Source organism: Echinococcus granulosus (assembly GCF_000524195.1).
Source record: "Echinococcus granulosus chromosome Unknown EG_S00003, whole genome shotgun sequence".
NCBI lineage: Eukaryota > Metazoa > Platyhelminthes > Cestoda > Cyclophyllidea > Taeniidae > Echinococcus > Echinococcus granulosus.
The window spans coordinates 765,444-780,822 of NW_020170383.1; the positions used below are offsets into that span (position 1 = coordinate 765,444).

General features: G+C 44.2%; 1 protein-coding gene across 1 annotated transcript; it reads right to left on the reverse strand. All coding sequences in view use genetic code 11, as the record gives it.

Annotated features, from left to right (window-relative positions):
* Positions 1-1,746: 1,746 nt before the first annotated feature.
* EGR_00775 (Pyridine nucleotide-disulfide oxidoreductase domain-containing protein) lies at positions 1,747-13,437 on the reverse strand (the record flags this gene model as incomplete). The annotated part of the gene is made up of 8 exons (XM_024490024.1): positions 1,747-2,004; positions 5,586-6,143; positions 6,806-7,233; positions 8,844-9,013; positions 9,491-9,789; positions 10,395-10,734; positions 11,634-11,827; positions 13,249-13,437. 8 exons carry the CDS (start codon positions 13,435-13,437, stop codon positions 1,747-1,749), a joined length of 2,436 nt encoding a protein of 811 aa, XP_024355427.1.
* Positions 13,438-15,379: the final 1,942 nt, after the last annotated feature.

Here is a 15,379-nt window from a genome sequence, read left to right on the forward strand (position 1 = left end):
TTCGTCTCCTCGAAAATCAACTGCCGGAGACGGAGCCACGCATTGCAACCATCACACAACCACCCGGCTTAGTTCAATTGCATACTTCAAAACGCCACCGCAACCAACAGCCATTACTAAAACTGCAGCTCGATCAGTGCATCACTGTGCGGCAAGCTCACCAGTGTCACTATTTCTCATAAAAATCCCCACCGTACAGCCCCACGTTTACGGCTTTTCTCCGTCCCTCCTAATGGAAACCTTGTAACAGGGTTGGACAAAACGCTATTACTATTATTGTTATTATTTTCGAGCTCGAGCTGATAAATGTCCGATACTCGATTATTATTAGGTGCCATTCTTCTCTGCTTAAGGCGAAAGGTATTGCTTTTGATAACCACATCCTTCTAAGGGTATGGTTGCTTAAGTGACCATACCACGAAATAAGTTATGCAGGTTCAGCATTGAGGAGCTTGGGTCAATCTGCCAACACAAACTGCGATCCGTAATGTGGCACACTCAATACCTTCTCGAAGCCCTGATTTCACCAAAAGTTTGTTGGCTTTCGCGCTAGTCAGTGTACACCATCGCTAGTGCAGCAAAGTTAAGCTCATCTGACTCTGATAACCCTGCCTTTAAATTGTGGACTTTCCGCTCGAAATGCAATCATCGGTGAATACTTCTGGCGTAGAGTAGTCTGAGGGACAATTTCCACGAAAGCAGTTAAGCCCTGCTTATGCGAGACTCATTTCAGATGCGACAACATTACTCTGTGGAGGAGTGACTTGTCACTCATCTCCCAACTTGTTATGTCCACCTCATGGGGAAAACTTTATGAGGGTGAAAAGGGGCTTTGCGTTGAGTCGTTTATTTTGCAAAAAGTCCTCTTTTAAAGGGAAGAAAAAGGGAGCGTTTTATCCGACCACTGAAACAGAAAAAACAGCCTACTTTGACGATAGCGTGACTGACTCCACACATGGAGACGTGTTGATTAGCTAGCTACGGGCTTTTCGGCAGCTTAGCTGCACAAACACAGTGTTTGGCTGTTGACTACACAAACGCAACCAAGTTGTCAACTTTAAGATCAGCTTCCACGTTTTGAGGGAACTCGTTAAATGCGACCAAAAGCCAGCAGCCTCATCACTTTTTGTCAAAAATCAAAGTGGTTTGAGCGAATTTGCACATAAGAAAACCACCATCTACGAAATGCTATTGTTTACTTCCACTTTTTAACAAACTTTTACTTCTTTGAAACAATAGCAGCAGCAGCAGTACCACCAAAAATCAATCCACCTGCAGTCGTGCATACAGGAATCGCAAAGAACCCACTTCTCGTCTTGAGAGCGCATTCAGGCAAACAAAACTAACCGATGTCGTGGATTCCTCATTTACCTATCCAAGCTGGGTGCCGGTAGAACAGGTGACTCACGGAAAACGCGTAAGCTGAAACTACTTCAATAGGAGCCCGTGAAAAAGGCGGAAACAAAGAGCCCCGATGACGCATATTGTCTTGGCAAATCGGACCAAGTTTGTGTGGATGGCAAAAAAAAACGAAACAGAAAGCAATGTAACCACTGGGAGTGGTCATTATCAGTCCGACTAATCACCACCTCATCTCTCAGCGGCAGTGCCAAAACAAGACATTGCTCAAGCATCAAATTAATGCAGCCCATAGTGGCAAAGTAGTAGAAAAAGCATTGAGAAGAGTGCAAGTTGTACCGTTACATCGTATTTCTCAGCTCAATGTAGGGTGGTAGTGAAGAGCGACTAATCAAAGTAGTCTGAAATGTCGATGTTGGGATCGAGAAGGTGTTCGCCGAATTGTGATAGGTCGAGCTGATTGAGGATGAGGTTCTCAAATGTCTCCTCCAGGTCAGTCTCGCCAATCAGCAGAGCGCCCTGCATCCGCCCATTGCACATGATGCACTTCACGTACTCCTCGCCCGGCGTAATTCGCAGCAGAACGTAGACCTCGGGGGAGGTCAGGTTCAGCCCCTGCCCGTTAAAGAGGCCCAGAAGTACGATCTACCGAGGAGACAGGTGTCAACAGAGCACATATAAGAAGGGAAAGCTGTCAATCTCCCAAACACGGCACCCTGTTTTGCGTACAATACAAAGTACAAAGGCTTATGCAGTGGTTTACGGTTTCATGATGAAAAATACTTAAGTGTGAAGCTGCATGCTCTTCTTTAAAGGACGGTACTATTTATGCCTGCAACTTGAATGTACGAAATCGTGCCCAGATTGCATGAAAGATTTTCTCAATTATAGTTGCTTCATTTTATTGTGAATCACTTTGGTGTCCCCAGTATTTTTCCAACCTGCCGAATGGATGGGATGGAAAAAATAAAGTGGCTGAAGGTATTAAGCAATCCAATCTCACCAGCGATGGTGCAGTCAGGGCTAACTTACTTGTGTAGAGCAATACCAAAGGATTTGATTGTTGTTCGTACAACACTGGGACCGGCGATAGCACACAAAATATGATCGACGTAAGATCGAGCGACACATTTGTGGGCAATTAGTTTTTCACCGTTTCGATGAAAACTGCCGGTTCATGCACATTAGCTTACTTTCAATAAAACGCTCAACTAAAATCGAGTTTCAATGCTAGCAGTTTCAAGATAAGGACTACGCCAAATTAATTACTTCTTAAGTGTACAAAGTGTTGCAAATGCCTATTAACATTGAGCAACACTAATGTCTGCGAATGGATGCATTCTGCCTGGAAAATGACTGCTCCTAGGAGGATGCGTATTTGGCCATCACCACTGACAAAGCTTTAACGTTCCTCAAATACGAAAAGTATAAACAATAACATGACCATATGATGGTTCCTGATAGGTGCAACCTAAACAAGGACAGTGATTCGCGATGGGCTAAGAGCGAAAAACTGCAGATTATTTTGATCGGGACAATACGTTTCAGAAATCTAGGAACGGAGCGTAAAACAACCCAGCACAGGTAAAACGATACAAGTAAAGAGTTGTTCTCAATGAAATTCCCAAGCAAGTTTACCCCGAGATGGAAAACTCATTCCACACCATAGCCGAGAAACCAGCATAATGTCCAAAACAAAAATTTCACCCTGCCTTGAATGGAGTAAAACAACTTAGATTTTCTAAAAAGGAGCGACAAATTCAATCCCAGTCGTTGATTAAAGGGCACTTGGAGTTAGCACAAACCATTTCAGCTCATTAAGTACACAGATATTGACATTACATCTTTGCAACAAAAAAAAACGTACTAAGTCTATTGTCTAATACAGTTCAACAGATCCTTAAAAACTTTGACTGTTGCACTGCCATTTCCGACGATGGTGACAACGATTTGGAGAGCCTGGGACTAGTTGGTCACCTCAATGGTACTACACGCCAATATCAAACAACAAAAAATGCAACCTCACTGCTTCTCGGTATTCACTACTGCTTGTATCTCACTTGATGATTCAGACAATGTTTCTTTTTTTATTTTCAAGACAGAATCTATTAAAGTATCCCCCTTACGTCACCTAGAATTACAACTTCGCGCACTTATGAGGCTTCATGTGGAAAAAATGCCCCTTCTAATTTTAAATGCGTGAAACTTAAAATGCCTTTTTTACTTACTTAGGGAGAAGTGCTCTATAATTCACAAACGAGGGATGCGTGGGATGCAGACTAACGAATAATTAAAAGTTTCTACACTTTCTCGCATGATGGAACTGTTTTAAAGCCCCATATGCATTTCGTTTCGACCAATCTCAAAAACAGGGACATAAAAGGGAAAATAAAAAACGTAAGCAAACAAAACGAACCATATTGAAAAGAGTTCTGTCTCCGTCTTTTATACCACTAGTGACAGTAAAAACGCGAATTGCACTTAAGATGCTTTGCACCGCCTTTGGCATATGTGTCTCACCAGAGCGAACACTTGGGCATACTTAGGTGCAACCCATCCGCGCTTCAAGCTCATCCGATAAGGGGGTGGTAAATTTTCCTCTAAATGTTCCTTCCACCAATATGCATCGCTGAATACTCTTGCATCAAAACTTGGCATGAAAGGATTGCGCAAATGAAAAACAGAAGAATGCTCCTGTAAATTGGCCAATGTCATGAAAAATAGACTAATTGGTTGCATTCGGGTGAGAATTCGAAGGACAGTCAAGTGTCTCGCCTATACTACCCACACCTAGAAAGATAATTCAGTTCAGTGAATCCGCCAATGACTGTGAGTATGGCAACCAATAGAACAACAAGCAAACCCACCAAAAACTGCTTTAATCGTTGAGTAACCCTCGAAAACTTACTGAGAGAACATGAGTTAATGCGCCAATTATTAACTACTGAGTCTCCAACCACAGTCCGGAGTATGCCTGTGAACTAACTTCATTTGTCATCAAATATCCCGATACTTGAAACTCCCAATGGCTTTGAAACCTAATAAAACCAAAACAATGACAGCAGCTATTGGCGTCCCACTATAGAAGCATTTCCAATTTTGACAACGACGATGGGTTAGTGAGTGAACGCGATGAGGGGAGTTGACAGTGTTTTTAATGAGGAATTCTTGAGTAGCAACAAAGGTGATAGACGTTGTCCCCACACTCAAGGGTTTTTGTGTAAGAAAGGGGGCTTCAACGATTCCGAGTAGAGTTACAACATAGTAACCAGTGCTTCGTTAGTCAAAACGCACATACTCGTCAATGCGCTTACCAAGTTTACCAAAGCGATTTGATGGAACATGAATTACCAATACAGCTATCTGATCTGAGTACATCAAAAGGTACTGACAAACGCCTCAAGGTGGTGCTATGGTGTACACCGATACATGTTTTGGAGGAGAATGTGTTCTGCCTCCACCGTGCTCTTTTATAATTGTGTTAGTTCAGATTGGGGCATCATGCAATTCGTTTATGCAGCGAGAAGAGCCTAGTGAACACTAACGGAGATATGTTCGATTACAAAAGCTTCACTAGCCATTGAAAGCATTCGTGTCGGAAACCAATGTGGTACAATTAAATTGCACAATGTATGCAATTCTAACTACTTCCGATTAAAGTCAACCTCCACCATTCCTTTATGCATTCATTACTAAGTGTTGAGAGCAAATCAAGTGAGGCAGGAAAGGTCCAAGTTAGTCTATGAACACTAGATTACACGTTTGTCAACCTTCACTTTTCCATATATCACATATGTTCATTGCAAAAGCAGTAGTAACAAGTTTTCCACCCTCACAAGTGTCAATACCAGTGTTTTATTCCACCTGTACACTAGTTGGACCACTATTGCCGCCTCATTTGTTCCAATTGGCATGCGTCAGAGCAAAAATTGGTTTTCATGTTCCACTTCAGAAGAATTGATATGATTCGACACAAGAATGATAACACCGCGCTCCATAGCACATTGGGAACCTTTTCACCGAACAAACATGATTCAGCCACACAGTTGCATCAATGTGCGGTTAGCTGGCAGTCGCATCCTGTCTCAACTACCAAATGCAAATCTACCCCACCTTCCTCAGTAGAGAGACGGATTTGCAAAAGCATGAGCACCGAATAAACAAAGCCATCTACTCGCATTAGCGTCACGAATGAAAGTCAGGTGATTCCCTGAAATGAGACAGACCTTGAAGCCAAAGAAGTGAGTGACGTGAGTGAAGATCTCGAAGGAGAAGTCTAGAGGCACCTCCTCACCAATGGTGTGGTAGAACATGCTCTTGGCTGCCTGAAAGGCGGTCTGACGAGCCTGCGACCACAGGTGCATTTGGAACCAGTGCGGTGCTTTGGGCTGCCAGCCCGCGAAGGCGCAGTCGCCGGCGGCGTAGACCTCGGGCACGGAGGACTGCATCATCTCATTCACCACCACGCCACCACCCTCTGCGATGGAGGCCGTAGCGATGCCATCTCGGGCTTCCAGCGTCACAGGGCATGGCGCTGACGGTGCAGTGATAGTGGAGGCGGAGGCAGAGGTGGAGGAGATCAGATTCGCTTCCACCCCCGTCGCACTGATCACAAAGTCCGCACCGTAGCACTCTCCATTGCTCAGCCGCACGTACACGGGCCAGCTCCTGCAGCAGAGGGGTGGCAACAGAGGGCCCTCCGCATCACATTCGACTGCCCTGTCACCCGATTCAGCGAACTCCGATGGGGAGAGAATCTGATCCACTTGACACTTGTACACTACCTAACAGCATACACCACGGCTTCTAGGTAAGCAACTACACCAAAATCATAATTGCTTCAACATTTCAGCGTCAAGTTCACTTGTAACTGAAATCAACCAACTCTCCGACTTCGGCAACCCAGTGCTTACTTAAGCAATCCCACTATTTACTAACTAGTATTAAGTAAGCGTAGAAACGCGTAAATACGAGTTGAGTCAAAAGGCAGTCTATTTATTTTCAAGCCTTAAAAACAGTCAGGGTTTTCTATCGTCATAAAAGATGCAATCGCTGATAAGGGTCCATAACATGTGGAATAACATTTGCCTGGACTGAGAACACAGTGGAAGCCTTCGTGTATACCTGCCTAACTGTGAACACTCCTACGGAACACGGCACTTCTTCCATTGCAAATTACCCACTTTTCCACTCGACTCAAGTAAGCATATAGGTAATAACTACATTGCCTTTATGAGCCGCATTTACGCAAAACAAAGCTATCTTGACATTTCGAGAAGTGGCACAGTAATTGCCTCTTCACTTGACAAAGCATTTATACTTTCAAGGATAGTGACAAGTAGTGGTAATATTAGGAGCACCGAAAGCCAATCCATAAGACTTTAATCACTGCGTGCTTTGGGTTAAAACAGTCAAGAAGGTGAAAAAGAAGGAACTTAGGGATTACCTTGAGGGGCCGATTGAGTGTGCTCTTGTCAATAATGCCAGTGAATTGTTGGCCCTGAGTCCAGTCGGGCCCAAGAGCTGAGCCGGTGAATTTGTTCGCCTCCTCCGCTCGAGTATCATTGGGGGCAGGCACGAGTTGAGGACCAGAACCTCCGGCGGTATTGCGGTCCGCGAGGGCATAGCGCAGTGTGCGAATCAGCGGCGCTGTTTTACTCTTTCTACCTCCATTGCCAACACTGGCAGCCTCACCGGTCGCTCTGCGGCGCTTTGCCAGCCCACTTTGAAGCAGGAACTGCGAGGCAGCAGGATCCAGAAAGGGGACCGAGATGTTCTCATGCTTCACCACCCATATCACCTGACACCCCTCGATCTCATAAGCGACCTCCGTGGCTATGCCTCCGTTGCCAACCAACACAACACGACGGGCACCTTTTACAGTGTACAAACATTGCACTCAGGTTAATGCCATGTGACGATTGTTTTACACCGTTTCTATAGCCTCTATCAGTGTTACAACGGATGTCGCGGATTGTAGACAATTACTCTAGTGCTGAATTACATTTAAGGTTTGTAGAAAAGCCCACTTCTTCTCCATTTGTGATTTTCCACCCGTACATTTTAACCCGTCTTCTTGGACCACTTGGAATAACTGTTTAAGACCATATAACACGACCGAACACCTACGATTTGCTTCATTTGAGCAAATGATTGCCCGTCAAATGCTTTCACGCTTCAACGCTCCCTTGGTTGGCATTGCATCTATCACGTAAACTACCACATCAGACGGTCAGGTTCCTCAAGTAGCCAAAATGTCAGACATGCGACACAATGGAAGCTGACTTAATTCAAAGGTTTTAACCATCGTTTTGACGCCGTTTACGAGGATGTACAGCAGCGTTTCATCTTAATCCCAATGACCTGAATCAAGAGCCAACAATGGACAATACACAAGAAGTTTGAATTAGCCTCGACCTCATCATACGGTAAGTGCTAGTTAAACGGAAACTTGGGTACACGCAGCCTTTGTTTGTCCAAGCTCCACATATCAACACGACTGGATATTAAAGCGCCAAATGATGAGGGCAGCCACCTGGAGATTAAAACCCCGCAAGCACAAGTTCCAATCCTTGCCTAGTTCAGGATTCATGCCTCATGTTCCAAGTTTCTACGAGTTCCATCTTGAAAACATCATTCGAGCTGTCGGAAAGTCTGAGTACCAAAGTAGTTGACGACGTTTCAAAAACAGCATAAAAAATTAGGTCATTTAGATTATTTGCTAAAACACTGGCACTGGACGCCACTTGAGGGGTCAAGAGGATGATCGAGCGATGAACTTTACACCGGCAGTAGTGCTTGTTTACTTGGCACTTCAAAAAATCTGAAATTCCCTAATCCAAAGGTGGTTTAAGATCAATGCACTCCAGCGCTTACGCTACTTTTAACAAAGACTTGTTGAGCACTACTTGTTGAAATGCCAGTTCCAAATATCGCTAATATCGTCTCAGTGCTCCCGGTTTTTGTGAAAAGCAAAACTAGGGTTTCTGCATGGGTCATTCTGGCATGCACATTCAGAGATTTATGCATAAGACGAGGAGTAATCGTAAGCATTTAAGGTTTACGACAAAATAATAACGGTGAATTATTGATGCTTATACCAATAAAGCCTTTTAACAAGTGGTTTCCTTATTTCTTCTGCATTCACCAACTGATTTACAACTACCAGATCAAACGATAACGCGGTTTCACACAGACAGACATGAGAATATTGGTAATATCAACAGAAAGTGGTAGTGTGTAGATCCATTGGTTAAACGAGCTCTGTCTCCACCAAATAGGTGTTATTGCACCTTTCCCATGCAAATAATCTCCTCTATGTATTATATCGCACTTCTATAAGGCGCAAATGATACACAATTTATGAGCATTAAGTAAGAAGACGCGAAGACCAGCAACTTAACACTTCGCCATATGAGACGCATTACGACGCAAATGCACTTGCAAGAATCTGGCTCAGCAAAGGGAGAAAGAGGAGGCATTACTGGAGAGGCGAGAGCGGAAGTGGGTGACGGACTCGGTATCGCGAAGGGTCAGCACGAGGGGATGGTGAGGTACAATTGCCCGAGGCACTCCTCCCGTTGCCACGCAAATGCGTCCGTACTTCAACGGCCGGTTTGGCCTCCCCGCCAAATGAACCAACCGACCTTCGCAGCTGCAGTGGTCAAGAGAAACCCTCAATTTCCAAAAGTATACATTACTACCTATCGTTATTTCCCCTTTCGGACTCCACCAAGCTAACAAAATCTAACACTGCAGAAAAGAATCACTCCAACGGCTGTGTTCTCGCCAAGTCGATTGTGAAAGGGTGAGAGTCAAAACAGTTAACAAAAACGGTGCTTCATTTATCTGACGAAACAAAAGTGGAAGTAAGAACTTATGCGTTAAGTGAATGGCCAATATACTGGTCGGATAGTGATCAAGAATCACTTATACGTGCGACTGCGCTGGGTCAGTCAACTCTAGCAAATCGGAATTATGCAATCTTCCCATCTTTTGAGTCAATGAATTGATGCTTTTACGGGGAAGAGAGAAAATGGTTCCGCAGCTGGTCAAAAACACCTCCAAGGCATGCAGTTTCATTCAGATCAAGTGAAAGCAGATGAAAAGGAGAGGCGTGCCTTGGACGTACTTCACCTTGGCCACCTTATCGATGAGGACGGTGAGAATGTGGGGCCAGGCGCGTGACCAGTCCTCGGAGTCACGCTCGGCCACGTCAAAAGACTCGAGGAGGCGAGTGACATGGCGCACGTTGACGATGGTCTTAAGGGTAGGCGAGGCGGAGATGAGGCAGACTCGCCACTGCGGCGACGGTGGCTCCCTCGAAGCGCACAAGCCTGAGAATTGGGGCACGATCAGTCCACATAGGGTCTCCGCGCACACCACTCCCGCTATCCCACCTCCCACTACGACAAAGTCGAAGAATTCGGCCTACAACATGCACGGCAAACTGCGTCACTGGCCTTGCTCCATCAACAGTGTGTGCTGCGTCTCCGTCAACACACAACTGCGTGCTTCCCTCAGTCAACCAACAGATCATACCCAATTCCATGCAATGCAGAAGAAGACCTACCAGGCGGATCGAAAATGTTACTTATAAATAGCCTTGCTCTTTAACCACTCATTTTGATAAGCTATATTGAATCCCATCTTCTCCATCGGACGGGACTAACTTCACGGTGCAGTTGGAATTGCAATTTCAGTGAGTTCATTTTATTCTCCAGAAGCAAAACCTCAAGATCGGGTATTGTTTGCGCAAAACTACCTCACATCCTTTTTGAATTGACTGATAAACCACCAACAAAGTTATTTGCAAACAAAGCCATCGAACACCTTAGAGTGGCTACAACAATTCAACGGAGGCATTAACGATAAAGCGGGTCATGTATGGCATTTAGTACCTGAATGCAAAGGTTAATTCACGCAAAGCAATAGAACAAGTAGTATTGCAACGCACATATATTGAAGTTAGAAAGAAGGCAGTGAGGTTGTGATAAATAGGCAAGTAGGAATGGAAGCGGTCAGGCGGATGGTACGAAGGTGACATCCTGAGATCGTTTAAGGGTGGGACTGGTGGGCAAGGAAGTACTGTGAGGCTGCGTCGGCGAGTAGGTCCCCTTCTCCAGCTCTGACATCCACCGGTCAAGCGAGTCGACCACCTTGGAAGCGTGCTGATACTTGAAGGAGATGAGGGTGCGGTAAAAAAAGATAGCAAAGAGTACGAAGACCACCACCACTGGACCCACGATAAGGAAGCAGACGCCTGCCGACCACTTGGAGATATTCCAGAATTTCACCCAACAGGCCAGCACAACTACCACCAGAAAGAGCAGCATCCCAAGGGCTGTACTGAATATCCAGGACATTTCAATGTAGCTGAAATAGAAAAATACTGCCGTTTTCCTGTACGAGGGCCAAACAGCCTATCAGTTGTGTCTGCACCAAGGTGACTGACTGCTAACGAGCGGAATGGGCTACTAGAACACCACCTAATTAGCAAGCGAAGCTCCCGAAACTACCTGAACCACAGCCATCAGTTTCAACGACACAGAAAAATCCGACATGGCCCATTCGGCGAATAATTGGCATTACCGTCACTTTAACCATAATCTCCATAGAATTTTCAGCTTTTTACTGTGCAAGAAAGCAGGAAATTTCCTCTCGTCAGTAACATTCGACCATTTGTCATCGAAACCATGCTGATGGAAAGTGTGCCACAATTATAGACAATGTACTCATGGACTACTTCAGACCAACTTCACAAAGTCAAGCGCCAACTCACAAGCAATCGAGCGATTGTCAAAAGCTGTATGCATTGTGTATTTAATGATTTCCCCCGATTTTTCCAATATGATCATTTGTAATTTGTGAGCAAATAATAGGGTTAACCTTTTGACCTCATGGAAGACGGAATTCACTTATCCCAAAGAACAACCTCACCTATAGTCTGTGGTTTTTTACAAATATCAATAAAAGTTCAAATATGCTCCCATCAGCAGACACCATTCATGCCCAACTACCAGCCTAGCTACTCGTACTGCCGAAAGCAATTGACACGGAGCAGACAGTTTAGTGCACAAGCGCCCAAAAACAAACGAACGAAGGGATTCTTCACCAGCAAAGGCACAGCTCAAGGGTCAGTCACGACCCACTCTTAGCGACAAAACGACGTGGCTGCAGACATCTCGGTCAGATGACAGCACTCATTCGTGTTTCGGGAGACCAATGGGCAAGTAAGGTAGGAGGTGGGTGGATGGTGCAAGCCAGCAACTCACCCACGAACCTTCTCGTAAGGCGAGTCAATGAAGCCATCCGAGCTCTCGCAGACACTGATATAGCACTCCAACTGCGGCAATATGCAGGTGCTTATCATGAGGGCAGTGATGTGGACCACGACCAACAGAGATGCAAACGCCGTGAAGACAACTAAAAGCACCTCTGGCACGCGGTTATCCTCGTCGTTCTCTATCTAAAATAAAACGCTCAAGTCTGTCAGCACAGCACTCAACAAAAGACTAAGCTAAATTAAGGAAAATCTGTAACAGCAGCGGACGTGTGCTATGGAAACTCACAATGTTAAATTCCCAAAGGACGACTATGCATACTATTGCGCTTATTTCTTACCAATAACTAGAACCCTCATTTAGAGCAAGTAAGGACAGGTTTAAATGAATTTTCGGAAAGAATGAAAGGCGATGAAAACTGCACTTCTTGAGAGACGAAAAGGACAGATTTATCGGCTCCCATTTCATTGATAAAGCTTCCAAAAGGCCCGCATTAGTAGAATAAAACACCACACATTCACCTTAAGAGACCACATTCAGTCTCAAGTTGTGGTGAGGGGCACTAAGTTAATTTCTTAGTCTCAGGCAAATTACCACACAAGCGCATGAGCTTGGAACCAACTTCGCCGCCGCTTGGATCCATAGAATGCAATGCTCTTATCCATCAATGGTTGTATAAAGACGTATCGAGAAATGCACCAATATTACTGCTTCTGAAGGCCATTTCGGCTCAGTTTAGCTAATTTTCTGGAGCATAAAAGTGGCTAACCACTCAAATACAAAACTGCTACACCAGAAACGATTTCCACTTCCCATTGGTTTGATGGGTAATAAACAGGTTACCAAACCCACTCGCATATGGCATACTCTACGGCATTGGACAACAGACCGTCGCAGGCTTGTCACTGGTGGTAACGTTGCAACCATGAGTTAGGGCAAATGGCATGAACATCCGCTTTGCAACAAGCAGTGCGTAAAGCAGCGTAAAGAACTGTCAATTTTACAGTACATTCAACGCTAGACGGAAAAATGACATTGCCTAACAAGTGATAGCAGGAAGTTACAGTGGATGCCTAAAAAAACACCATCTTCGGCAAATACTTCCCGGTACAATTTCCAATAACACGAAAATGCAATACGTGCTTATGCAAATTACACTAGAGTATTCTCTAAACTGCCTTTTACTTGTGAACATTTGGATAGACCAGAGTGCTGCCTTTGTGCGGTAAAATAAATTGAGTCTTAAGTTCATTAACAAACATTAGTCCACCAAACATTGCCCAATTGGGAATCCGCACACTGTGACGAGCTCGATCGCATGCTACACACACATTATGTTGGGATCGTGATGAAATTTCTTGTAAAACTTGATTTACTGTGCATAATCAGGTAAAATATACTCCTTCTGCCACAACTCACCAAATACCACCCTTTGCTAACCCATCCATTTATGCTTTTACCCCTACTTTCGCTCGGTAACTCAATGTTAAAATGGAGGCATTGTTTAATCCTACTGGCTATTGTTCAAGCATAAAAGTAAGCTATCCCTCATTTCAGAAAATAGCATTTTAAGAGATCTACTGATGTAGGAGAGGAAGGGATTTACAGTGAGCTCGATCATGGCCATCATGGCAAAACCAGAGAGGAGGGCGCTGGCTCGACTAGAGGCCTTGAGTTTAGCGCGGCTGAGATGCAGCTTGCGAATGGAGGTGCGGTTGACAGAGCGGCGAGTCTCCGCCAAGGGCAGATGCTCAGCCCAGGGAAAGTTTCCATCAATTGTGGTATCTCTGTTCATCGTTTCCTGCTCACAGCACTGTCCTCAAGCGTATCAACTGCAAATTCCCATCACAGAGCATTATATTAGTACCATTTATTAGCTCAACCCAAGGTGAAGCACTCAGATGGCCAATCATTCTCAAACCCACTACTACCTCACAAAAGCGAGTGGTATTTGTATTTTACCTATGATTACTTGTGCGAGTTAGCAATGGGGAAATACCCATGTCAATCTAAGCATCAGACAATTCAGACATATTTTTTGAAAAAATCGGTAGACAAACTATTTCAGCATTTCCTCACACCGCAAATAATTCGAAGCACATAGGTTATAGTCTTCAATGCATAATAGCACGTATGAGGTTGTGGTTGACGAGTGTACAAACAGCAATAACCAGCGATTGCTCCAACAACAAATGCAAATCTTCCGACACTTCTTCAACTAAAATTTGTACACACTTTGGACATAAAACACGTCCCAAAATACCCTGAAGTAACTAAGGCATGCCTAGCTGAACCCACAGCAGATAAGTGAAGTCTATCATACCAGAAGTGTTGTCTAAAACAGAAACGGAGGAACAAATCAAGTACAAAATCTGTGCTGCAGCTCAAATTTGACACTAGCCTTCGTTGCATCATTAACTAATAAAAATAGGGGTTTCCAGTTTTAAAAATTTCGCAACAAATGAAGCCATAAATGAGTTTCAAATCCAACAGATTGGGGTGGACCATGCACAAAACACTAAAAAGCACACAACAAAGGTAAAAACTCATAAAAGCATCCACCCCATTTAAGCAGCACGGTCGCATAGCTCTGGTTTACTATAAAGTCAATGGTGTTGTGTCTAACTAACACATAGGAATCCGAAACCACATCGGCCGGAATCGCCCAAGCACTTACACTAGTGTTTAGGAAAAGAAACGCAAAAGGCCAGCAATGCAGGACATACCGGGCACACAATATGCGCGAGGGTCTGGGTGAAAACCCACCGCGTTCAAGTTAGGAGGCATTAAACCAACCCAAATAAACATTCCAATACAAGATTTATATGGGTCTGAATGAAACATTGATAGTTGAAATTCTGAAGTTTATTGTTGTAATAAGAGGAATGTAGGGTCAGCCGGTTTAGTTTTAACCAAACAAGTTTGTGGAATGTAAAGGCGAATGATTTCACAGAGGAAGTGGGTTTTGACGATTTCGAGTCACCCATAAAGAAGTAGCGCATTAATATCAATTTAATAACATATTCTGGGAGGCATGCAATATTGCTTTAAGATTACTAAAACACCCTAAAATCTTCCTAAAGCTGAAAGAAAGTTTAATATTCAGACAGAATACATATTTTTGACCTAAAAATGGTGTAGAGCGAGACTCATCTGTCTCCACTCCCCTGTTCCTAACATTATTAGACAAGCCCGGTTGATTCATTTTGGACATATTTATTAAAATGAAAATGTGGAGAGGGAAAATACAGCGTTTAAGGAGGGGAACCGCAGTCACTAGGTGCGGGAGAGGAAGATCCGGTCACGAGATTCGAATTTCCTGATTGCCTCCTCCCTGAAAGGCACGCTAAAACAATATAAGTATTGCAGTGGGTTAGGGAAGAGTGGTACATCCCGGAGACTATGCAGCCTGTCAAAGGTGCACTAGTAAGGCTCTTGTTTGCTTGCTTTTATAGTTAAAAGTCAGATAATATTTAGAGCCTCACAATCATTCCGTAGTTTTATTTTTGATTCTGTGCTGAATTATGCTACTACTTCAACCTCCGCATGTTGGAACCAGACTACCGCCTTAAGCAGGATGACCTCTGCTTCATGGTCTCTTAGCTCCCCTGTGGGTTGGCGGTGTATATTCTATCTTACTGCATGAGTCCATTACTGCTTTGAAGAAGGTTCGGTGGGTAACTTTTGTGGCTTTGGCAGGCAGAACTAAACCATATGTACAGCTATCCTTATTTTTT